Source organism: Hylobates moloch, unplaced genomic scaffold (assembly GCF_009828535.3).
Source record: "Hylobates moloch isolate HMO894 unplaced genomic scaffold, HMol_V3 SCAFFOLD_4, whole genome shotgun sequence".
NCBI classification, from domain to species: Eukaryota; Metazoa; Chordata; class Mammalia; order Primates; family Hylobatidae; genus Hylobates; species Hylobates moloch.
Genome location: NW_026652279.1, coordinates 113,837,255 through 113,863,651, shown reverse-complemented (window position 1 = coordinate 113,863,651; position 26,397 = coordinate 113,837,255). Strand labels below are relative to the sequence as shown.

The following is a 26,397-nucleotide window of genomic DNA, read 5'->3' as shown; positions in this document are numbered from 1 at the left end:
ACTTTGAGTCCGCATACAACTATCCTGTTTTTCCTGTTTAGGACATTGCTCCCATAAATTTCATGAGCTGTTCAACCCTTTATAATAAAAAAGAATTTGTGTTAGATGATTTTGCCCAAATGTAGGTTAATGTAAGTGTTCTGAATACGTTTAAGGTAGGCTAGTCTAAGCTCTGATGTTCCGTAGGTTAGGTGTATTAAAGACATTTTGACTTATAATATCTTCCCCTCCCAATAAACCCATTGTAAGTCAAGAAGCACCTGTAGAGGTCTACCTTTACCAATTTCAGCTGTGACAGATTTAATGTTCCTGTATTGCTTTTAAATTGGAGAGCAGCAGCAGGTCTGAAACAAATACTGCAGTTAGCTTTGTGTTCTTCACTATTTATTGAACAGTTCAGAGGGCAAGGAAGCAAAGAGAAGCGCTCTGAGTGTGTCTTTGCTTGCCAGCTCCTGAATTGTTAACAGTTGTATAGTGGCCTTCCTGTATTTTTTTCTTGTTTTTTCTGTTCTCTCTCTTTGACTCTGTCTCAAAAAAATAAGTAAAAATATCCCTTGGGAATATGTAATGTTCATATATGGAAACCCTTAATGCCTTTCTTGCTACCTGTAGGGTAAACTCCAAAATCCTTAGCTTAGCATTCAGATTCCTCCATCAAACTGGGTTCCTAGGCCAACTATTTCAGAGTTAATGTTACTCTTTTTTTTTTGGGATAATGTCTTGCACTGTCACCCAGTCTGGAGTGTAGTGGCACAATCATGGCTCACTGCAACCACCACCTCCCAGGGCCCAAGCAGTCCTCTCACCTCACCCTCCCGAGTTGCTGGGACCACAGGCCTGCCCCATGCCTGGCTAATTGGTTTTTCTATTTTTTTTGTAGGTTTTCGCCATGTTGCCCAGTCTGGTCTCCAACTCCTGGGCTCAAGGGATCCACCCCTTCTTGGCCTCCCAAAGTGCTGGGATTACAGGTGTGAGCCATTGCACCCAGCTGATGTAAATTCTTTGGTTCCACCCCACCACCATGTCCGATTAATTTTTGTATTTTTAGTAGAGACAGTTTCACCATGTTGGCCAGGCTAGTCTCGAACTCCTGACCTCAGGTAATCCACCTGCCTCGGCCTCCCAAAATGCTGGGATTATAGGCGTGAGCCACTGCGTCCAGCCCAGAAAACATTAGTTTTTAAGAGGCAACAGAATGCTAAGCTGAAAGTCCTGGTTATTATTGTCAGGGGCCACAGAGAGATCAAGTCAGATAGGAATCAGTTGGATTTGATAAGGGGTTACTAGTGGCTTTGAGAAGGTTAAGACTAGAGAGGCAAATATTTTTATATTTTGTGGCAAAGGAGATGCAGTCAAAGTAGAGATTGGGGAAAAGGTTGAAAAAAGTCTGCAAGGAGAAAAATCATCCATTGAGTGCTTACTGCATGCCAGGTAGAGATCTAAGTAAGCCCCAAACCATGGAGTGATCTTCAGTTTGTCTTATCCCACATGTTCACCCATTAGCAAGTCTAATGCTGGTTCTAATATATTCCAGCTCCTTGTATTTCCCTTCATCACCTCTGTGGCTAACAGCCTTTTCTAGCCTAGATTTAATGTACTAGTTTCCTAAGAAGTCTCTCTTTCTAGTGCTGATTTGTTATAATGTATTCACCGTACAGCAACGAGAATGACATTTTTAAAAAGTAAATTGGATCATGTCTCTCTCCTACTAACAATGAACTTTCCATGGCTTTCCATCACACCTAAGGTCCAAATTCCTCGTAACAGCCTGCAAGGTACAAAGTGAGGCCCCCGAAGTAGCATCTTACAGCTTCTTTGCTCTCTTAGTTCGAGCCACACTTTCTGTTGATTGACTGTAACCCCATGTGAGTTGAGGGGTATCTGTATTCATTGCTTTGTGAGAATTAAACTAGGTTAAAGCTAAGTCAGTGACACGTGTGGCTATTGAAATAATTTTACCATTTAAGAAAACTACCAAATCCCTAGAGTTTGTAGGCAGTTGGCAGAAAATAAAAGTGTTCCTGTACTTGCCCTTGATCTCCCTAGTTGTGTAATTTCTTACATCATTATTTTTCCAGCTACCACACCTATTATGTTGTGACTGCACAGGGTAAAAAAGTCTTAATCTCTCTAATGTTAACTCTTGATCAGTTGCTATAGCCATCTATGAGATTGTATCTGGGCTTTGAACAGAATGTTTAATTGCATTTTATTAGAGTTGTGTGCTATTGATAGAGGGTAAGAGAGGGCCAGGTAAGCTTGATGGTGTATGTATTGATTGTCTTAACCTCCCTGAGCTCTAGATTTAACTTTTAGTCTTTTTTTATTGGACAGCTTCACATTTTCTAGGAGTCTCAAATTCTATATGGAGTTTGAATCTTCTCCAAATTAGAAGGAGAAAATCGGTAATGGTCAATGTATATCAGTTAAACTCTTCGGAATATGTGAGATGATAATAATGACCATTTATTGAGTTCTATAGGCCAGGAACTAAATGCTTTACAGTACAGAGATACTGTGTTAGATTGTCTACTTTTGGGAGGAGGGGCAGGAGAAGGGGAAATTTTCTTATGAGGAAAAACTCCAAGATTACATCCCTGTTATCTTTCCTCCAAATGGTTTCTGGTAATAAGTTATTTGATTAAAAATTATGTTTTAATTAGAATTTGATGGCTTTTTACAAACTTTTACTGACACTCAACATGTTTGTTTTTGTAGGAGCTGACTAAGGCTTTGGAACAGAAACCAGATGATGCACAATATTATTGTCAAAGAGCTTATTGTCACATTCTTCTTGGGAGTTACTGTGGTAATTTTTCTTCCAAAGTATATTGTCCCTTTTTAATAAGTTACTTATACATTTTACCCATGACAAATTAGTCAACTAAAATAAAGGTTGTCTTTGAGGATTTTTAAATTGGTCTTTCATACAAGGTAAAGTATCTTAAGTGTGACAGACATGGTGAGCAACACCTATTTAAATTTTATGGATGTCTCATTTTCCTTCAGTGGGTGGAGAATGTATATAGATTTCATTCATCGTTATTGGGTAGGCTGATAAAGAATAGTATCACATTTACTATTTGACAGAGTATTAAAATGAAATGCCCTTCTTTGTATTTTTTATAAAAATGAATGTGGCCAGGCATGGTGGCTCATGCCTGTAATCCCAGTACTTTGGGAGACCAAAGCTGGAGGATCACATGAGCCCAAGAGTTCAAGTCCAGCCTGGACAACCTAGCAAGATCCTATCTGTATTGTATAACTTTAAAAAGTTATTCTGATGAAGACTCTGGATAGGGAAAAACTGAATATCTTTTCTTTTTTAGACGGAGTTTCGCTCTTGTTGCCTAGGCTCGAGTGCAGTGGCTTGATCTCAGCTCACTGCAGCCTTCGCCTCCCAGGTTCAAGCGATTCTCCTGCCTCAGCCTCCCAGGTAGCCGGGACCACAGGCACGTGCCACCATGCCTGGCTAATTTTGAATTTTTAGCAGAGACGGGGTTTCACCATGTTGGCCAGGCTGGTCTCAAACTCTTTACCACAGGTGATCCACCCTCCTCAGCCTCCCAAAATGCTGGGATTACAGGCGTGAGCCACTGCACCCAGCCAAATTACATAGATTATGCTAATGAGAAAAGGAGATGAATTTTGTGACACAGCTTTATTCATTGACTGAAGAGCTTTAAGAATGAAGCTAAATGTTAAGCCAAAAGGAAGGTACAAGAATATTATTTATTTGAATTCTGTCTTGGATTAGCTTTTCCTAATTTAAAACCATTTGGTGTTTCTACCAACTCGAAAACTTAGAAATCTAAAACTGATTCATATTCTTTGTGTATTTGCTAGGATCTGTAAATAACTGACGAAAAACCCATCTGTTTCTACGTAGTTGCTGTTGCCGACACAAAGAAGTCTTGTGAACTCAATCCAAATAATTCCACTGCTATGCTGAGAAAAGGGTATTCAATAGCTACTCTTTTTGTTGAGCATGGACTGTAAATAGTAGATGTTTAATTTGTTGAATGAGTTCATTGTAAGCTTTATAAGTAGTAAAATTCTATATTTATACATTTTATAGCAGAGATATGATTCAATTTTAAATACAAAATTATAGCCATAGTACGTGATAGAAGATCTATACTTAACATATTTTAAAATAGTGATGATTGAAATAACTGCAAGGTATAGATGAAACTGAAGGATGTCACATTCTTTTTTGTTTATCATTTGGAATTTACTGTATTTAACTGACTAGAGAACATCCTATTCTTCAACCAAGCTGAATAGGCCGCATTTAATGCTATGAAAGCTCTATATCTGTGTGCTTTATATCCCATCTTGTTTCTAAGTGTAACTTTATTCTTTAAGTAAGAAACTTCTTTAATTCCTTTGTATAATTATATTTTGGAATAAGCAAGTATGTACAATTAAAGTGAAATTCCTTCTGAAGCAAGTTCTAAAATTGAATTTTACTGGAAATTATACTAGATGTTAACAGTATTTTAGAAAGTCTCTTGGCTTACTAACATATACTTAAAATAATTTTTTTCTTTCAACAATAGAAAATACTAAGATGTTTTTATTTAGAACTGCCTAAATGCCTTTCTTTTTTTCTTTTTTTGGGGGCTGGCGGCACAGAGTCTTGCTCTGTCACCCATCCTTGAGTGCAATGGCACCATCTTAGTTCACTGTAGCCTTGAATTCCAGGGCTCAGGCCATCCTTCTGCCTCTGCCTCCTGAGTAGGTGGGACTATAGGCATGTGCCACCATACTGAGCTAATTTGTTAAACACTTTTTTTGTAGAGACGAGGTCTTGCTACATTGCCCAGACTGGTCTCTGAACTCCCGGCCTCAAGTGATCCTACTGCCTTGGCCTCCCAAAGTACTGGCATAACAGACATGAGCCACTGCACCTGGCTCCTAAGTTCTTTTCTTGAATAATATCTTTCTTTTCTTTTTATTTTTTATTTTTTGAGGTGGAGTCTTACCCTGTTGCCCAGGCTGGAGTGCAATGGTGTGATCTCGGCTCACTGCAACTTCCACCTCCCGGGTTAAAGTGATTCTCCTTCCTCAGCCTCCTGAGTAGCTACGATTACAGGTGCACGCTACCACACCTGGCTAATTTTTTGTATCTTTACTAGAGATGGGGTTTCACCATGTTGGCCAGGCTTGTCTCAAACTCTTGACCTCGTGATCCACCCGCCTTGGCCTCCCAAAGTGCTGGGATTACAGGTGTGAGCCACCGCGCCTGGCCAAGTAATATCTTCATATCATGCCATTGACATTTATCCTCTAATTATTTCAGAGGTGGCCTTCAGAAGAATGCCTCTTTGATAAAACTGCTATTGAGGATATTTCACTGAAAAACAAATTTATCTTTAAATTTAAATCCAGGAAAAATTTAAACTTTTAGCCTTCTATTTTTATCAGAGAGGGTAAAAAATTTAAAACTCAGAATATTACCTTTTCCCCTCTTTGTGTGATGGATTGCTTGGTTTTAGTTACTGATTATTTAAAATAAGTTATTCAAATCTAGGATTTTGATACAATAGTTCTTCTCTAGAATATAGTGTGTGTGTGAGAGTATATTTAAAATTTTTATTAAGGCCCATGGGGCAGCCCTTGAGGAAACCAGAACTTGGGGATCACCAGGCAGGATTAGTGACCATATTGGCCAGGATGGTCTCGAGCTCCTGACCTCGTGACCCACCCACCTTGGCCTCCCAAAGTGTAGGGATTACAGGCGTCAGCTACAGTGCCCGGCGAAGCTTTTTAAATTAGAAGCATGAGTTAAAGAAGGAAATAGAGGAAATAAGCCTTTGTAGAAATTTAGAATCGCTTTTGTTTGCATTTTCAGTCTTCTACACTTGACAGACTTTTTTTTTTTTTTTCCCGTGCAAGGGAGTCTAGCTCTGTTGTCCATGCTGGAGTGCGGTGGCAGGATCTTGGCTCACTGCAACCTCTGCCTCCCGGGTTCAAGTGATTCTCCTGCCTCAGCCTCCCAAGTAGCTGGGATTACATGCGCCCACCATCATGCCCTGCTAATTTTTGTATTTTTAGAAGAGACAGGGTTTCACTGTGTTGGCCAGGCTGGTCTCGAAATCCTGACCTTGTGATCCGCCCACCTCGGCCTCCCAAAATACCGGGATTACAAGCGTGCCCCACCGTGTCTGGCCACAGACAAGACATTTGAGGTTCAGGGATAGTAACAGGGTTTGCTAGGACATGCATGGATACATTATTCTAAATATCATGCTTTTTCCACTCTGCCATCACAAACTTTACAAGTCTTTTTTTTTTTTTTTTTTTTTTTGAGACAGGGTCTCACGCTGTCACTCAAGCTGGAGTGCAGTGGCACAATCTTGGCTCACTGCAACCTCTGCCTTCCAGGTTCAAGCAATTCTCGTGCCTCAGCCTCCTGAGTAGCTGGAATTACAGGCACCCGCCACCACATCTGACTAATTTTTGTATTTTTAGTAGAGATGGAGTTTTGCCATGTTGGCCAGGCTGGTCTTGAACTCCTGACCCCAAGTGATCTGCCTGCCTTGGCTTCCCAAAGTGCTGGGATTACAGGTGTGAGCCACCACACCCGGCCTACAAATCTTCCCTAATAGCAGAAACATCAGTAGAAAGCTGGCCCTTTTTTTTTTTTTGTAATAAGAAGGTATGAAGAGACACCTCTATTAGCTTTTCCCAATGGAAGGAAGCTTCCTGCTGCTTGATGAAATGTTAGGACTGGTCTTGCAACTTGCTTTGTTTGGCAGTAAGGGCTAAACAAAGAACCTAAAGGTTTTATTCCTTTACTAGAAGTCTGTCATTAGTCATCATATGGGCAGTCTACAATCTCATGTACTTCCCTTCAACCCTTGACCCTAATGACTTATCTGTATCCCTTGAGTAGCTGCACTTCTTTTTCGTGGTGACCTCTAACTGCCACACCCACCCTGCCTTTTAGATTATGTTTTCCTTCCTTTTAGAGTTTATCAGGATGTCAGCCTGCTGGTGATGTTTCAGGGACCACTGGAGAGAGTGGAATTAGATGGGAAAAACATCACAAATACAAATACTACAATTTAAAATTTTTCTCTCATATTTGTTGCATTGCTACTTCATTTGTGTTATTTTAATTGAAAATCTAAATATACCTCCTTTTGGCAATGTTTTAATATTAATTACCTTTTAGGAATAGGAGGGGTAGATTACTCAGAGCTCTCTGACAGCTGGTATTTGCTGATGCCAGGAAGAGGAAACCAGACTTTTTAATCTTCATTTTCTTTGTTTATCATACTAGAAAGCTTTGTTCTCTTTCCAAGTTCACAGGCCTGCATGCCAACCTTTGAGGACAAAGGGTACATGCTTGCTTGTTTTTGATTTCACAGTGATGTACCCTACAGTGTCAGACCAAAACAGATAAGGGAAAAGTGGAAAGTAGAGGAAAACACTAAGAACAGAAAGATTTTCTGTTAAATTATGTTCTTCTCTATTATAATCACACATCTAAATTAATATCGCAGTAAGCTAACACCAGCATCTAACATGTTCACTATCTACCTAGCCCACTTTTCTGGAGCTCTAAGAATAAAATCTCTGGGCTGGGCACAGTGGCTCACGCTTGTAATCCTGGCACTTTGGGAGGCCGAGGCAGGCAGATCACCGGAGGTCAGGAGTTTGAGACCAGCCTGGCCAACATGGTGAAACCCAGCCTCTACTAAAAATACAAAAACCAGCCAGGCTTGGTGGCTGGCTCCTGTAATCTCAGCTACTTGGGAGGTTGAAGCAGGAGAATTGCTTGAACCTGGGAGGCGGAGGTTGCAGTGAGCCAAGATTGTGCTACTGCACTCCAGCCTGGGTGACAGAGCAAGACTGTCTCAAAAAATAAATTTAAAAAATAAAATCTCTGTATTTCAAAGTTCAGCTAACTTGGTCTCTGCCTCTGAGAAAAAGGAAGATGCCTCAAGCATTGTCTTTGGTGGATATGTGGGAAATTTCATTAGAAATAATCTAATCTTCACCATTGTGTTCCTAGGTCCTAGCCCTTGTGGCTGCCATAGAATAGGAGCTCAATAAAATGTGTTCAATAAATGACTAGCTATTCAAAAGCTTTCCAGAAACGGGAACACAAACTTCTATAAGAAACAAAAGGCATGCTGGCATTAGATTGATCATCAGCTGCACTAAAAATGGAATAATAGCTTGAAAGTTCAGGGGGAAAATGATTTTCAACTTGAGACGCCTCTATCCAGTCAAATTACTTGCGAGGGCAATATAAAGACATTGTTACACATGCAAAGACTCAGAAAGCTTACCTGCCAGACACCTTTTCTTGAGTTATTAGAGCATGCACTCCATCAGTAAAAGAGCAGAGTATCCTGAGGAAGCCATGGGATTCAGGAAGCTGCAGATGTGACCCAGAATGTCAGTTTTGTGGGTGACTAAGCCACCAGTTCATATTTGAGCAAGAATGGGGGATCCAGGAAACAAAGTTATTTCATGGAACATACAGTTGGAAGAACTTGAAGATATACTTAAGGCAAAGAAAATGAAAATAAGAAAAGCACCTAGAAATTATATTTCCTAAAAGACTCTACAAGAAAATCATAATACAAATATGAATTAAACTGAGTCATCAATGGGCTTTAAAAAAATATTCCAAGAAAATAGAATGGGTAAGATGGCACAGGTTTCTTTCAACAACAAAAAAGTACTAGGCAAAGCAACAACAACAAAGTAACCATGATTTTGAGAAACTGAGCAGCACAGGGTTGAGACATTGTGATTACACAGAGGAAAATCAGGCCCAGCATACTACTTAGCTCTGCTGTGGACCAACATTTTCATAATGTTAATGCTGCTTATTGGTTATTGTCTATTAGAACCAACTTATAGAAGATTTAGGCCGGGCATGGTGGCTTACGCCTGTAATCCCAGCACTTTGGGAGGCTGAGGCAGGTGGAGATCGAGACCATCCTGGCCAACATGGTGAAACCCCATCTCTATTAAAAATACAAAAATTATCTGGGCATGGTGGTGCGTGCCTGTAGTACCAGCTACGTGGGAGGCTAAGGCAGGAGAATCGCTTGCACCCCGGAGGCAGAGGTTGCAGTGAGCGGAGATGGCGCCACTGCATTCCAGCCTGGCGACAGAGCGAGACTCCATCTCAAAAAAAAAAAAAAAAAAAAAAGGCTTAGTTACAGAAGGGAATATAAATGTCATCAGTCGTGGAAATCTAAGAGAGTACAGCTTTGAAAAGTTTGGAGGTACAGAGGTTCGAGGCTGCAATGAGCTATGATTGCACCAGAGGTACTCCAGCCTGGGCAACAGAGGGAGGCCTCATTTCTAAAATATAAAATAAGAAATTTGGAGGTAGAAGCAGAGGTGGGGAGTTCAAGGGAAATAAGAGTTCAAGTTACTAAAGTGAACAATAGGACTAAATTGTAGTGTTAACTACCATGTGCACCTTAGGGGGGTGAATTAAGCTGACTTTCTATCAGTCCTTGCAAAAGTCAGTAATGTCACAAAATAGCAGCTTACTCCTATTCATACAGTTGAAGATCATCAGGAGAATTTAAAACCACAAAGGTCAAAGTGGTTGCCCTTTGGAAGTGGGACTGAGGCTGGGGAGATAAAAGGAAGGAACAATTGCTTTTTGTTCTAGGTCTTTCTCTACTCAACTTTTTTATTTTTCCTTTGACAAAACAAAAACCAAACATAACAATCCTGGTGAGGGTCAGAGATCATCTATTTTAATGCCTGGAAATATATTCAGTGAGTCATCTTGTGGCTCTTAAACCAAACCGAAGTTAAAAAGTATAAGAAAGTCTATATAACTGTAGACTACAAAGCAGTTAATACAGAATGAAAACTCCCAGTCATCTCAGGAGAAGTGGTGTTTTATTATTTCTGGTTGCTGCCAGAAATATTTCTGGATATATCCAGAAGTTCTCCTGGCTGGGTATCCACAGCTTGGCAACAGCTGCATAAAAAGGGGGCCAGACCTTTTCTCACCATCCCCTTTCCCCCACCCTCACCAGTCTATTCTTACTGAGTTACAGGTTGAATTGCATCCCGGAGGCAGAGGTTGCATCCAGAGGTATACGCTGGAGTCCTAATGTGCAGTACCTCAGAATGTGATCTTATTTGGAAATAGGGTTGTTGCAGATGGAATTAGTTAAGATGAGGCCACACTGGGGTAGGGTGGTCCCTCAATCTGATATGACTGGTGTCCTTATACGAGGGGAAATTTAGACTCAGAGACAGCACACATAAAGGAAAGGCAATGTGAGGGAGAAGAAGGCCATCTACAAGTGAAGTACAGAAGCCTGGAACAGATCTTTTCCTTCCAGCCCTCAGAAGAAACCAACACTGTCAACACCTTTATTTTGGACCTCTAGCCTCCAGAAGTATGAGACAATAAATTTGATTAAACCATTCATTCAGCTTGTGGGACTTTGTTACAGCAGCCCTGGCAAACTAATACACTGATGGAACAAGGGAAAGAGTCCCTTTCATGACTGCCAACATTGGGTGGGAAAGAAAAGCATTAAGCACCTCTGTCATCTTCTCCCCTGATGCTATCACAAATTTAATCTGATAGAAATCTGTGTCTTTTGCTCAGTTCTCAAGAGCAGCATTCTGAGTTCTCAAGAGCAGCATTCTGGGTAGTTTTTTTTGTTTGTTTGTTTTGTTTTTTAAGATGGAGTTTCACTCTGTTGCCCAGGCTGGAGTGCAGTGGCACGATCTTGGTTCACTGCAACCTCCGCCTCCCAGGTTCAAATGATTCTCGTGCCTCAGCCTCCCGAGTAGTTGGGGTTACAGGCGCCAGCCACCACGCCCAGCTAAGTTTTGTATTTTTAGTAGAGACAGGGTTTCACCATGTAGGCCAGGCTGGTCACGAACTCCTGACCGCAGGTGATCCGCCTACCTCGGCCTCCCAAAGTGCTGGGATTACAGGGCCTTGTTTGTTTTTAATTGAAACTAGTCTTTGTATAGAGTACAAAGAAAGCAGTGCAGATGTTGCAAATGTTGATTTGTAGCATTTCCCTTCTCATCACCACACTACAGAATAGTTGTACATTAACTTTGACATTGTGGAAGGAAGGCAATTGGAGCTGGCCAGAGCAAAGCCATTTTGTTCCTGAATGCCATTTTACAACTGCCTGACTACAGAAGGTACTTGCCGATGTTGCAGACAAAATTGCTGCCATTATGAAAAGGACTTTATGCTGAGGACTGAACTTTTCTCAAACCCTTGAATCAAGGACTTTTGCCTAGAAACCAATGAACTGTCATGATAAATCTTTATCTTCAATCAAAATAGTGGGTTATGAAGGTTATGGATGAACTAGTGAGAACTGACTTCTTACTTCCTTTAAAAACCCTACCCAAAAATAGCTGGTCAGGACACAATTCAAATGCTTCCGGAATCTGTGTTCCTTGAACTGCAATTCTCAGACTGCCAATAAACTTCTTTACTTGGATTTCGGTCTCTCTGACTCTGGTTGACACATGTTATAATGAACATGTTCAGCGCTTACAAGTGTAACCAGATATTGTTCACAATAATCCTATAAGGTAGGTTCTGTACTTTTATACAGAGGGATTTAGTTACTCTGCTGTATTAGTTTCCTAAGGCTTCTGTAACAAACTGTGACAACCTATGTGGCTAAAACGACACGAATTTATTACCTTACAGTTCTGAAGTTCAGAAATACAGCTCACTGGGTTAAAATCAAGGCGTCAGCATGCATGGTGGTGCTTTCCTGTAGTCCCGGCCACTCAGGAGGCTGAGGTGGGCGGATCGCTTGAGCCCAGGAGCTCAAAACCAGTCCCGGCAACATAGCAAGACCCTGTTTCAAAAAACAAAAAACAAACAAAAAAATCAAGGTGTCAGCTGTACTGTTACTTCTGGAAGCTCTGGGGAACAATTTTTTGTTTTTTTTTTCTTCTTCCTTTTCTAGCTTCTCCTTTTCCATCTCCCACCTCCTCCTTTTTTTTTTTGGAGACAGGTTCTTGCTCTGTCACCAAAGCTGGACTGCAGTGGTGGAATCATGAGCCCTCTCCAGCTCTAGTGATCCTCCTGCCCCAGTCTCCCGAGCAGCTGGGACCACAGTGCCCGTCGCTATGTCTAGCTAATTTTTCGTAGAGACGAGGGTCTCACTACGTTGCTCAGGCTGATCTCGAACTCCTGGGCTAGAGTGTTCCTCTCCTGCCTCTGCCTCTGCCTCTGCCTTCCGAAGCACTGGGATTGCAAACATGAGACACTGTGCCTACTCCTCTTCCAGCTTCTTGAGGCCAGCTGCATTCCTTGGCTGTTGCCCCTTCCTCCACCTTCAAATAGCTTTCTGATTCTGACCTTTTCGGGCCCCTTCCACTTTAGAGAACCCTTGTAATTACTTTGTAATTACCCAACCACATACTCCAAGATCATCTCCTTATTTTAAAGTCCGCTGATTAGCAATCTTAATTCCATCTGCAATCTTAACCCCCTCTGCCAAGCAAGAGAACAAAAGCACAGGTTCCAGGGAGTAGGATGTGGACATCCTGAGGCGGGGCATTATCCCGCCTTCCACAGTTGCCCAAGGTCACATAGCTAATAAGTTCTAGCTAGCACTGAGTGCTGTGCCCGTGAAATTTATCTACATAGGCTTTCACTTAACCTGCAGACAGAACTTAGTTAGTGGGGGACACTTTCCCTCAGTATTATTAGCACTGTTCCACTGCAACATGGAACAACAGCTTTAAAACGTGCTCTTCGTAGGCCCGGCTACTCCGAAAACAGTGCCTCCCGCCAGACCCAGGCGGCTTCCTTCACTGGCAACCCGAGAGACGACCCGCCGGGCCCGCCCCGCGGAAGCCGCCGGTTGCCAGGCCAAAGAGTGGACTAGGGTCGCCGGGGAAGCGGGTGAGTGGTTCCCTGCCTCTGGAACGAGGAGCGCGGCGCGTGGTCGCGGCATGGAGCCGAGTGGGAGTGAGAGGTAGACGCGCTCCGGGCGCGCGGCCGCGCCCCTCACTTCCGCCCCGCGGTCTGGGCCGCTCGCCGCAAACCCGCAAGTCCCTCGCCACCTTGGGGTCTGGGCGCCCGGCGCCGTGGGGGCAGCAGGGCGGAGCAGCTTTTCCAGGAGAAAGGGCACTCACGGGTGAGCGGGGCGACTGGGCTCCCCCGCGGTGCAGTTGCCGCGCGGGCGTCCCCGGGCCCAACGGATTCTTCTCGCTCGCTGCCCGGAAAGAACCAGTGAGAACCGCTGTTGCAGCAAAAAAGAAGTTAATAAGCGCAGGGCTGGCCAAACCAGAACAGAGTCTCAGACCTGTCTCCCCGAGAATTCGGGGGCGAGGGTTTTAAAGGGTATTTTGGCGGCAGGAGGCTGGGGAACTGAAACAATTGACCGGCTGGGGAAGAAATCACAAGAGCTTCTGAAACTCGGAGCGGCTTCGTTGGTTCCCAGGAAGGGGGTGGGATCAGTTTCCCTTGTCTTGAAGTTTACACGAAATCCCTCTCCTAGTTATCCTAGCCTCTGTGCTAGAATAAGAAAACGACAACACGACAACTTAGCCCGTGAGATTAGAAGCAAGATGGAGTCAGTCATGTTAGATTTCTCTCATTATTTATACATCTGTAAAGGTGGTTTCAGGGCACTTTCTGAACTTAGCCCGTATCTCACTGGTGATCCCACTTATGGGTATTTGCAAATCACTTTATTAGGTTTTTAAAAGTATTGTTGCAGGCATGCGAAGGGGCCGATATACTTTTGCCATGTCCAGAGTGTATTCAGGTCTTGTAATGATCATATGGGTGTAATATTGAGTAACAGGCAAATGTGGGCAGAAAATATCAAATGTGGTTTTCAGCTAAGAAGTCTGGTTGCTCTTAATTTATTTTCAGTTACTCTCCATTGCATAGGATAAAGCCCCGAAGAAACGAATAAGGTCGTGGGGAAACTTGGCTTCCATGTTAAACCGTGTAATACCAGGTGTTAGAATAGTGGTAAAGGACTTGTTTCTTTCACATCTATATACACTCAAAGACCTCATCGATCTTGGAAAAACATTGTTTCGAAGACAATGTGTATGACTGATTGGCTATATTAAGAAATTATTTCTAGGATTTCCTGGTAATTCTGTGATAAGCAGGAATACAAATTGGAATTTTTATAGGTCACTATAGTAGAGGTTTTAGTTTGATTTTTGCTTTGCCTGTCATGCTCTCTCTGCCTTATAATTCTTTGTGGTATGATTAAAAAACGAACACTAGGGCCGGACGCGGTGGCTCACGCCTGTAATCCCAGCACTTTGGGAGGCCGAGGCGGGCGGATCATCTGAGGTCGGGAGTTCGAGACCAGCCTGACCAACATGGAGAAACCCCGTCTCTACTAAAAATACAAAATTAGCCGGGCGTGGTGGCACATGCCTGTAATCCCAGCTACTCGGGAGGCTGAGGCGGGAGAATCGCTTGAACCTGGGAGTTGGAGGTTGCGGTGAGCCGAGATCGAACCATTGCACTCCAGCCTGGGCAACAGGAGCGAAACTCCGTCTCAAAATAAAAAACAAAAAACAAACACTATAAGCTTTTTGAAAAATCAAGTAAATGCATTCCAGTGTTTTTCTTGCAATGAAAAAGAATGCATCACTTTTCTAAGGTTTTAATAATCATAATAGCTGCCGGTTATTCAGGACCGTGTATGTACCAGGCGAAGTGTTAGGAACGTTTTATCCATTTTCTCTTATGTGCTAAGCAGTCCCACTAGCTGCTTCATCCTGGAAATATAGATGGGAGACTGAAGTCAAGGACTCCAACTGTGTGTTTAACATCTCTCTTGACTCCCAGGAACCTCCAGTTCAGCATGTCCAAAATGAAACACATGTCTGTCTTCTATCAATATGTTTTGCCCAACCCCTGCAACACTCCCACTTCCAGAAAAATCACACAAACAAAAAACCACACACGCAACCATTGTGCCTTTCCTCTCTCAGGGAGTGCCAGAAACCATCTGGTTCATGCCAGAAACCTGGGAGTCAACCTTGCCCCCTTCTCTGCTTGCCCCCCATAAATCTGCCACCACAAATCCTGTCAACTGTTCTTACATCTTTCCTTCCCATTTTTTCTGACCCCATTGCCTCCACTCTATTCCATTTCATTATTTTCCAGTCTTTTCTATTGTTGGAGCCTCATAACTGGCCTGTGTCTCTGAGCTGGCCTTCCTGCCCCTCCTCCACTGGTCCATTTAATCTGCAGTCTGAGTGAATGTTTTTTCTAATACGCAAATATGATTATACTGCCTTCTTGGTTACAATGCTTCAGCAGCCTGTTACATTCTTCTTTCAATTTTTTGAACTGAATGTAATTTCTTTAGCTCTTAAATATGCAATTTCCTCTTCCTTGATTACTCTTTTCCTCCTCTTTGTCTAGCCAAGTTTCATTCATCCTTCAGGCTTCAGCTTAAATAGCCTACATTTGTTGAGGTTTATGGTTATCTCTGCATGGGATGTCCACGTTGGCAGGGACTATGGAGAGATTTTTCAGATTATAACCTCTGACTCAGAGTTGGTGCTCAGTGTCTACCTGTTGAATGTAGTATAGGGGAGGAAAAACATTTTTTCTCTACCCTCTTAGGTTCAGTAGCTGGGCCCTGCAAAATAAACTGATGAAAGATAGATTAACAGGAAAAAAGGTTTATGCATAAATGTAAAGAAGTGGTTAAACCAGGGGGCTCTTATGCCATTTTAACAAAGAGTGATAAATTGTAGAGAAGTAACTAGACAAAAGTAGGGGAATGCTTCTTGGGTAAATTGTAGGAAGGTAAATATATGGCGGAAGCTAACAGAAGATAAGGGTTATTCAGTAAGGTTTGTTATGTGGACTTAAGTTGGTGCCTTCCCCGTTGGTAAGAGTTGCTCTCCTCTTCCTGGTACTGGAAAGGAAGACACATTTACAAATGGATATTTATTACCTGTACATAGGAAAATTTATGCCCTGCATTTATACAAAAAAGGGAGGGCAAAGAGCAAATTAGTTTCAGCTTAAAACAATTCTTACATGAAAGTGGCATATTTTGGGGTAGCGTACACTGATCCTCTTCAAAAGGAATAAGTTGCTTTTCTCTTATCATGGTTATGAGAGCTACTTTGAATTAATTTTTGCTTTTTGAAAGTACATTTAATTCTCAAATGTTTCTGCTTTTGAATACAGTTTGGGAGAGCCCATGGTGACTGCGTGAGTGGAGCCCAGCTGTGTGGATGCCCCAGCATGGATGACTACATGGTCCTGAGAATGATTGGGGAGGGCTCCTTTGGCAGAGCTCTTTTGGTTCAGCATGAAAGCAGTAATCAGATGTTTGCCATGAAAGAAATAAGGCTTCCCAAGGTCACTACTAAAGAAATTAGCTCACTTTGAAAGTATACATGCAATTTATATAAAAGAATAAGTTTCTGGCCAGGCACGGTGGCTCACACCTGTAATCCCAGCACTTTGGGAGGCGGAGGCAGGTAGATCACCTGAGGTCAGGAGTTTGAGACCAACCTGAGGTCAGGAGTTTGAGGCCAGCCTGGCCAACATGGGGAAAACCCGTCTCTAGTAAAAATAATAATAAAAAAAATTAGACAAGTGTGGTGGCATGCACCTGTAGTCCTAGCTATTCAGGAGGCAGAGGCAGGAGAATCACCCTAACCTGGGAGGCAGAGGTTACAGTAAGCTGAGATTGTGCCACTGCACTCCAACCTTGGTGACAAAATAAGACTCTTTCTCAAAAAATAAATAAATAAATAATAAGTTTTTGAGTTTTAACATGGAATTTCTCCTTCATGCAAAAGATGTAATTGGTTTATTCGTTAGCTTTACAAGGGCTCGATACATTGTATGTGGTTCTTAGGCTATTGTAATTAACAATGGGAGAAAAACAGTAAAAGTTTTGGTGGTGATTACTGCTAATTTTATTTCAGCAAATAATTGGTAATAACTTCCACTTTTGTATACCTAATGGTGCAGGAAATCTTTGCCAAAGCAACTCAGGTGCAATATTAATGAAAAAGGATCATAAAAATACAGTGAAGAACGAATGCTAACCTTTGGTACCAGTAAACCTACTCTGTGGATCAGTTTATAGGTTTTATTTCCTTTTAGACCATTACTGTGTATCATAGTTGTCCTATGAAAGAATTCATTACATGAAGACTATGTCATAATATTTTGGATCAATTTTTAAAAAATACATTCTAATAAAGTTCTCAGAGTGCTAGGTATTTTTTTCCCACTGTATTCTTGACTTTGTTCAGTGATTTTCAAAGTTGAGTGAGCATCATAATCATTTGGAGGGCTTATTAAAAACATGGATTGCTATGCTCCACCCCCAGGCTTCCGATTGAGTAGGTCCAGGTGGGCTTGTGAATTTGCATTTTTAACAAGTTCCCAGTTGGTGCTGATGCTGCTGGTCTGAGAACCCTTGTGTTATTACACAATCAATGGCAATTTCTTTTCTTTCTTTTTTAAAATTTATAGATGGGGTCTTGCTCTATTGCCCAGGCTGGAGTATAGTGGCACAATCGTAGCTCACTGCAGCTCAAACTCCTGGGCTCAAGCGATCTTCCCACCTCACCCTCCGCAGTGGCTGGGACTACAGATATAGTTTAGTTGTAGATCTATAGTATAGTGACTATACTATAGATGTAGTATAGTCCCAGCCACTGGAGAGGGTAGCCACCACACCCAACTAACAATGGCAATTTCTTGATTGTAAGATAAATCATTCAGAATTTCATCCTCATAGAGTAAGTTAGGGATAAATGGTTTTGGAAACTTACTTTGTTTGCCATCTTTGTTCATCCTTGATGCAGTAATATACCAGCATACTCTTTTTTTATCTGGACTAGTGGACTCCTCTAAGTGATGCAGACAGTCAAAACATGAAATCCCTCACCTTTTTTTTTTCTTTTAGGATAAAACATTTCTTTTCTTTTTTTCTATATCACAAATCATCAAGCAAAAGATACACTATTTTTGATGGTATACTGGCTCTCTAAGTCAGGTGATACTTAGGCTGATATTAAAACTATTTACATTCTGTATGTGTAAGGAATGAAAAAAGAAAAAAATACAATGAAGGGGTCAGCTCAAGATGAAAATATAGCCAGAGTTGAAAAATCACCATGCATTTTCTCTTGTCATTTGACAAACTTAAGTTGACCCAAAGTGTGTTATAAAACTGCATCTAGCATTAAAGTGTCATATAAACTATGTTATTGTAAAGTTATGTATTTTAAAATGCGGTATTAAATTTATGCTTATTTAAAATGTTTTTCTAGTCTTTCTCTAATACACAGAATTCTAGGAAGGAGGCTGTTCTTTTAGCCAAAATGAAACACCCTAATATTGTTGCCTTCAAAGAATCATTTGAAGGTAAATACGAATTCCCCCAGATATGTGTGTTTCTGAATTTGATTTATAGCCACTACAGCTTTTCTAAAGAGCTTATATCTGTTTTAGCTGAAGGGCACTTGTATATTGTGATGGAATACTGTGATGGAGGGGATCTAATGCAAAAGATTAAACAGCAAAAAGGAAAGTTATTTCCTGAAGACATGGTAAGAGATTGACTTAACATAGTTTCTCTCAAGGTTTAGAAGCCACTTTTCTCATAAACTTTGTGTAAGTTAAAACAAAAGCATTGATATCTGTAATTACCCAAGAAGGTAGATAGAAATGACTGATTTCTGTATTGGTGTTACTACTTAGTGTCCTCAGGATATGGCTGCCTGAAATGGTTTTAGGAAGTAAAATCTATAGGTTATAAATTATTATGAAATAAAATTTTCATGTTTAGAATAATTTCAAGATCGTATCACCAAATTTTGTACTAGATATTTAAAATCTTGGTTTTTATCATACTGAAATTTTAGAAGACAGGTCTATTTTATTTTGTATTACTAAAACATCAGAAGAATGAAGCTTGCCATTTCTGTTTCTTGGGAGTACCTATTCTCAATCTTTTTCCTCCTAAAGCTCGAAGTGGTCCCTTCAGTCTAAGACTTGCTGCCTTTTTAGTGGAAAATTGCATACTAAATATTTTTTAATGAATTGGCTATGGAAAATATTTAAATTGCTCCAATGAGGGTTAGTTTGATTTAGGTTATAGCATGTTATGAAAGTATGTAAATAAATGTAAATAAATATTATTCATTTAGAAACTATATTGTTAAAAATATGGATTCTGTAGAAGGAGGTCAACCTTGGCTTCAACTGGAAGAATCTCCGTAGCAAGAGTGAAAAAAAAAATTAGTTTGACATTTAATTGCAGGCCCCCAAGACACCTAGAAATTCTGGGTACTGTTGACCTTGGACTTACAAGCAGGAACTATTGACCTCAAAGGATTATTTATAATATAATGAAATCTTTTGATGTTACTGTATGGATATTCTACAGAAGTAAATGAAAATCCAGCATAATGATTACACCAGAAAAGCTGTAGTGTATTTCTTATTGGTGAACTCCCTTTATATAAGCATTTAAGAAATACTTTTATTTAGTTAAATATAAGAAAAATATAAGTGGAAGTTTTACTAAAATAAATTGCTGTTTGGATTATGCATAAGATGATGGAATATGGGAGTCACAGCTTTTCTCAATTTCTCCAAGTAACACTGAATCTTAGTTGAACTATGTAATTTATAGGAGTTCTGTACTCACATTATGTAAAATCCTGGTTGACTAAGGCCTAGAGATGATTCTTTGGAATTGTGGGTTGACATGAGCCAGTTACTACATTCTTGAAGATTTTACATACCTTTTTCTTACAGATACTTAATTGGTTTACCCAAATGTGCCTTGGAGTAAATCACATTCACAAGAAACGTGTTCTACACAGAGATATCAAGTCCAAGGTGAGTGGAGTACATTTTTGGACTTAAAAAAAAAAAAAAAGTACTTAATTCAGTCATTTTACTGTGTTATCCCATGCATTTTGGGACAGTTTTGTTTAGTTTAGAAATATTTGTCAGCCTAATATTTGTTATTTACTTTTAAAATTTAAATTCCCCCACCTTTCTTAAAATATAATTGACAAAAATTATGTATATTTATGACGTACATGTTTTATATATATACACACACATTGTAAAATGATTAAATCAAGGTAATTAACATGTCTATCACCTCACGTACTTATTATTTCTTTGTAGTGAGGACATTTAAGATCTACTCTCAGCACTTTTTAAGTATTCTATGCATTATTATTAACTATAGTCACCATGTTGTACAACAGATCACTGGAACTTACTTGTCCTAACTGAAACTTTGTACCCTTTGACTTAATATTTATACTAACCAAATAAGATAATACCTGAGAAAAAGTCATTGAAATCTCTGTAGTAGTACAGTCATGCATCGCTTAACGACAGGGGGATAAGTACTCAGAAGTGCATCGTAAGGTGATTTTGTTGTGTGAGCATCATAGACTGTACTTACACAAACCTAGATGGTATAGCCTATTACACACCTAGGCTATATAGTGTAGCCTATTACTTCTAGGCTACAAACCTGCACAGCATGTTACTGTACTGAATTTCTTAGGCAATTGGAATACAATGGTATTTGTGTATTTAAACATAGAAAAAGTACAGTAAAAATATGGTATTATAGTCTTCTGGGACCATTGTCATATATGCCATCCGTTGTTGACTGAAATGTGGTTATGCAGCATGTGACTGTGTATGTTAATGTGTCCTAGCTCTCTTTTAGTGACCACTTACTAAGTCCATGTGTTCTCAGATGGAAAACGGTTGACACCTGGGCCTGCCATGTGGCATCACCCTGACACAGTTCTCACTGGGTCGATTGGGTCTGCTGATACAACCTATAACTTGCTTGTTAGATTTTGAAGCACTCATCCTGAGTGTCCATGCAGGAGAATGTCTAGTGGTCAAGAGGGGATCTTGGTGTTTTGCGTTCCACTCTGGGACTCAGCTGTCAGCATTTCTAGCCTTAATCTCCATCATCAGCAGGCTTTGGAAGACAGCTTGTCTGCCTCATGTTCGATGATAGAAGACATAATCTGAGCTCTTCTTTTTAAATGCAGAATATCTTCCTCACTCAGAATGGAAAAGTGAAATTGGGAGACTTTGGATCTGCCCGTCTTCTCTCCAAGTATGTATGTCTGTTCTACGGTAGTGACAGTAATCAAAACATCCATTTTCAGGAATGTTCTGTAATCATTCGTTGCCTTTTTATGGTTTTAGTCCGATGGCATTTGCTTGTACCTATGTGGGAACACCTTATTATGTGCCTCCAGAAATTTGGGAAAACCTGCCTTATAATAATAAAAGGTGAGTGCTGCATAGTTGATGCCAGGGTGTCCATTTAGTGACAGGCATTTTAGCCTGCAAATGATGCTAGAATCTGACGTCACTTCAAAACGGATGCATGGATCATATTGGTTTCTAAAAAATACATCTGAAAGCAGTCTGGAATCTATATTGCTAATCTATATTACTAGGCTACTAGATAAAAGTAATAGTTTTCCAATTGCTATTAATTATAGCTGAGAGGAGCAAATGCTGAAAGAAAGGCTAGTAATTTCTAGGGATGGTATGAATTATATCAGTGGTTCCCAAACTGCTGCTCCCACTTATAAAAATCCCAAATCCCAGGTTGTGTCAACACTAATTAAATCAAAATGTCAAAGGGTGAGAAGCAGGCGCCAGTAATTTTTCAAGATCACTGGGTGATTCCAATGTACAGCAACATTTGAGAATGAATAGATTGTGTCATTGAATTGGTATTTACAGGGCTAGATTATAAGCACTTGTGATAGGTAAGTTGATTGCAGGAGGTTAATATGAAGATCTTAATGATTTAAAATGCAGTATTTTTTCTGAATATAAGTTATATGTGCCCATTGTGGGTATGGATGTGCAGGGAAGATTGCAAATAGACCTGTAAGAAAGGACATGGAAATCACCCACTTTTCCTAACTGCCAATAACATTTTGATGTTTTTTTCTTCATTTACTTTTCCCCCTAAAACTGGTTGATATATTTTATATATAATTTGCTTTTGTCGTTTTATATTATAGTCATTTCCCCACATACTTAAACTCTTCATAAATTTTCTAATGGCTACATATATTTTACTATATGGCGCTTCCAAAATTTACTTAGTAATTCCTCTGTTGTTGGCCTTATATTTCTAGATTTCAGTCTCATAAACAGTGCTGTAATTAACATACCTTTTGTGTATAAATTTGTCCTTGTTTTATATGACATTCTTGGCATGGATTCCTAGAAGGAGAAACACCTAAAGGCTGTTGTTACTTTTTGCTGACTTGCTTTCTGAAAAGGGTATGACAATCTATACTAAATAGGTTTTTTTAAGGGTAGAATTGACTGAATGGGGACAAAACAGCTCTACAGGGACTTTTTGGGACAATTGGGGAAATTTGGGTATGCAGTAAATATTAAATAATGTTACTGAATTGAGATTAAATTCCTTGGATGTGATAACAGTATTGTGTTTATGAGGGAAAGTGTAGGTCTTTGTTCTTAGGAGATACATGCTGATGTATGTAGGGATGAAGTGTTCAATATCTGCAACCTTTTTTTTTTTTTTTTGAGACGGAGTCTCACTCTTGCTCAGGCTTGAGTGCAATGGCACAATCTTGGCTGACTGCAATCTCCGCCTCACGAGTTCAAGCGATTCTCCTGCCTCTGCTTCCTGAGTAGCTGGGACTACAGGCGCCCGCCGCCACACCCAGCTAATTTTTGTATTTTTTAGTAGAGATGGGGTTTCACCATATTGGCCAGGCTGGTCTTGAACTCCTGACCTTGTGATCCGCCCGCCTCGGCCTCCCAAAGTGCTGGGATTACAGGTGTGAACCACCACACCCGGCAGACAACCTTTTTGCAAGAGATTCAGGTAGATATAGAGGAGGGAGATTAGCATGCAAACATGGCCAATGAGAATGATTGGGGGACCTACCTAGATAAGGGCATGTGGACATTGCAACTTTTCTGTAGATCTGAAATTTAAAAAAACTAAACGGGGAAATAGTTGGTAAAAACCATTAATTAAAATAAAAAGGAATATCATTTAGAAAAGTCCAGAGGAGCTGGGCCTGGTAGTGCATGCTTGTAGTCCCAACTACCTGGGAGGCTGAGGCAGGAGGATTGCTTGAGCCCAGGAGTTCAAGGCAGCAGTACAGTGACATCATGCCTGTGAATAGCCACTGCGCTCCAGCGTGGGCAGCACAGTGAGACGCCATCCCTTAAAAAAAAGAAAAGGTGGGCCGGGCGCGGTGGCTCATGCCTGTAATCTTAGCACTTTGGGAGGCCGAGGTGGGTGGATCACGAGGTCAGGAGATTGAGACCATCCTGGCTAACACGGTGAAACCCTGTCTCTACTAAAACAAACAAACAAACAAAAAATTAGCTGGGCGTGGTGGCAGGCACCTGTAGTCCCAGCTACTTGGGAGGCTGAGGCAGGAGAATGGCGTGAACCCGTGAGGCCTCAGAGCTTGCAGTGAGCTGAGATTGTGCCGCTGCACTACAGCCTGGGCAACAGAGCGAGACTCCATCTCAAAGAAAAGGAAGAACCCTATCCCTTAGAGCCATCCAGAAGCCTGTGTGGGAAGTAGAGAGCTGCCTAGCAGGAGATGTGATCAAAGGCTGGGTGCTGTGTCCAGGGTGGTTGGAATAGAAGCTGCACTGGATGCCTTCTAGAGTCCTTCTTCCAGCTGTGATCATCTGAGTCGGCAAATATTCCCTCTTGCTACTGAATTCCCAAATGCTACTGAAGTGATATCTCAACCGCCCCGATTTGAAGGGGTGGGGATTGAAGAGCAGAGAGTTTTATTGTGAACATTACTCTTAGGAAGTATTGAGGTGTTAGACCAAAATTATATGTTTTAATACCTAGGAATTACTTGTGATATCTATTCTTATTAAAGGTAAGAAATTATTTTTTGTACTAGAAAATATGTAACCCACTTGTGATTACATTGCTTCTTTATGCTTTCAGTGACATCTGGTCCTTGGGATGCATCCTGTATGAACTCTGTACCCTTAAGCATCCAGTAAGTATGGCGTGCAAAATGGAAAAGGCAGCTTGTCATATCTAGCTGAGTCCTAATAATGTGACAGATTCTAGTTGGCAGTTTGCTTCCCTAGGATGAAGTCATTATAAAAGTTTGTGTATGTTTCCAGTGCAGTCATCTGCCCTGAGTTAGTTTTGTAGCATATACTAATAGGAAATTTGAATTATTTAGTTTGGCTGTGCAATACATAACCTTTCTCTCTCTATTTTTCTTCCTCCTTTCCTCTTTTCTTTCTTTTTGTTATTCTTAATTTTTTATTTTGATAAAATAAATATAAAATTTGCCATTTTATCCATTTTTAAGTGTACAATTCATTGTCATTAATTACATTCACAATATTGTGCAGCCACCACTATTATCTCTTTGAGGTTCTTTTGTTTTGTTTTATTTCGTTTTTGAGATGGAATCTTGCTCTGTTGCCCAGTCTGGAGTGCAGTGGTGCAATCTCAGCTCACTGCAACTTCCACCTCCTGGGTTCAAGTGATTCTCCTGCCTCAGCCTCCCAAGTAGCTGGGACTACAGGTGCATACCACCATGCCCAGCTAAATTTTTTTTGTATTTTTACTAGAGACATTTTTGTGTTTTTTTTGTATTTTCCCCATGTTGACCAGGCTGGTCTCGAACTCCTGACCTCAGGTGATCCACTCGCCTTGGCCTCCCAAAGTGCTGGGATTACAGGCATGAGCCACTATGCCTGGCCACTACTATCTCTTTGTGAAACTTTTGTCATCACCCCAACCAGAAACTCTGTAACCATTAAACAGTTACTCCCCATTTCTTCCCTTTCCCCAGCCCCCCAATCTAATTTCTGCCTCATTAATTTGCATATTCTAGATATTTCATACAACTGGAATTATAGAACATTTGCCCTTTTGTGTCTGGTTTATTTCACTAGCACAGTGTTTTCAAGGTTCATCCATGTTGTAGCATCTATCAGGATTTCATTCCTTTTTATGGCTGCATAGTATTCCGTTGTGTGTATAGACATGTTTATCCATTCATTTGTTGAGGGACACTTGGGTCGTTTCTTTCTTTTGGCTATTGTAAATAATGCTGTTAGAACAAATGGTGTACAGGTATCTGTTAGAGTCCTTGATTCCAAATTTTGAGGTATACATTTAGCAGTGGAACTGCTGGGTTATATGGTAATCGTATTTAGCTTTTTGAGGAAGCACCAAACTTTGCAAGAGTGGCCGCATCATTTTTTTCCTCAGCTTTTTGCAGTTAGATTTCACTTATCATATGAGTTTCCTCTCTAACTGAAATATCATGAAAACATAGACTTTACCCTATTATATGTTTTTTCAAGATATTTTTAAAAATATGAACAAAAAAAAGGTTAAATAACTTGTCCCGCTTGTTCAGCCATTGTTTATTACATAGAACAACAACGGCAGGGCTAATTCCTATTAGTTCTTAGCTTTGCATAGAAATAAATTCTGTTCTTTGGGCACAGGTTGTAAGTTAGCTTTTTTACAGATGTACTTGAGGGCACATAGAGCTCAGGAGAGGGTGAATGGTTGAGAAACAATCTTCACCACTACCAGATGAAAGTAACTCAAACTGAAGACACCTGGTATTAATGAGCGGTTATCTTCCTTGAGTGTAAGTGGTTTATAATGATAGCTACACAGAACAACTTGGGGAACCTTTAAAATGCTGATGCCTAGGCTCACAGCACAGTGATTGAATTAAAATCTCTGAAAATGTCCTGGGGAGTAATGTTTTTAAAACAGGTGATTACAATGTACAGCCCAAGTTGAGAACCACCATAGTCTACAAATAAAATTATTTTTGAAATTCCAACATCTTATAATTCTTTACTTCCTGATTGTATCTTTTTCATAATTTACATGTACACATTCTTCTTTTTGCTAGCAAGAATGAGTATTAAGGACTATAGTGCCCTGAATATTTGGCATGAGATCTGTCATCCCTTGTCTGCTCGAAGACAAAAGTTGTTCTCAAACCTTTAGGAAACGCAGATAGTTGGTGTAATAGTTAAAAAGCCAGAGGCAAGGCAGATTCAGTAGTATTTGTCATTATCACAATTTGTCCTTTGTTATGTGTTGATTTTTCTTTTTCATATATTCACTTGCATTTTTTATTCATAGGACAATACGCTTTTTTAAAAATAAGCTTCCTTTAAATTTTAAAACAGTTTTAGATTTACAGAAAAATTACGAAGATAGTACAAAAAGCTTCCATATACCCCACACTGTAATTAGCATCTATCATAGCCTTGAGGTGTAGAATCATTTCTTAAGCAAGATTCAACAAGCAGAAATTATTAAGGAAAAATGATGAATAAATTTGACTATATTA

General features: G+C 40.3%; 1 protein-coding gene across 9 annotated transcripts in view; it reads left to right on the top strand.

Annotated features, from left to right (window-relative positions):
• Positions 1-24: 24 nt before the first annotated feature.
• The window catches only part of NEK3 (NIMA related kinase 3), a 39,852-nt gene continuing 13,479 nt past the window's right edge, over positions 25-26,397 (top strand). The window contains exons 1-11 of one of the 9 annotated variants that reach the window (XM_032150950.2): positions 32-968; positions 2,719-2,809; positions 3,890-3,959; positions 12,758-12,901; positions 16,184-16,357; positions 18,292-18,385; positions 18,473-18,570; positions 19,784-19,867; positions 21,061-21,128; positions 21,221-21,307; positions 23,997-24,051. In XM_032150950.2, the coding sequence (XP_032006841.1) occupies positions 16,241-16,357; positions 18,292-18,385; positions 18,473-18,570; positions 19,784-19,867; positions 21,061-21,128; positions 21,221-21,307; positions 23,997-24,051 (603 nt within the window). In that variant the 5' untranslated portion in view covers positions 32-968; positions 2,719-2,809; positions 3,890-3,959; positions 12,758-12,901; positions 16,184-16,240. Of the gene's footprint in view, positions 969-2,718; positions 3,960-12,757; positions 12,902-12,991; positions 13,137-13,178; positions 13,584-16,183; positions 16,358-18,291; positions 18,386-18,472; positions 18,571-19,783; positions 19,868-21,060; positions 21,129-21,220; positions 21,308-23,996; positions 24,052-26,397 lie in introns of those variants that run through there. The other 8 variants (XM_032150949.2, XR_009213272.1, XM_058437923.1 and 5 more) reach the window with 8 other exon arrangements.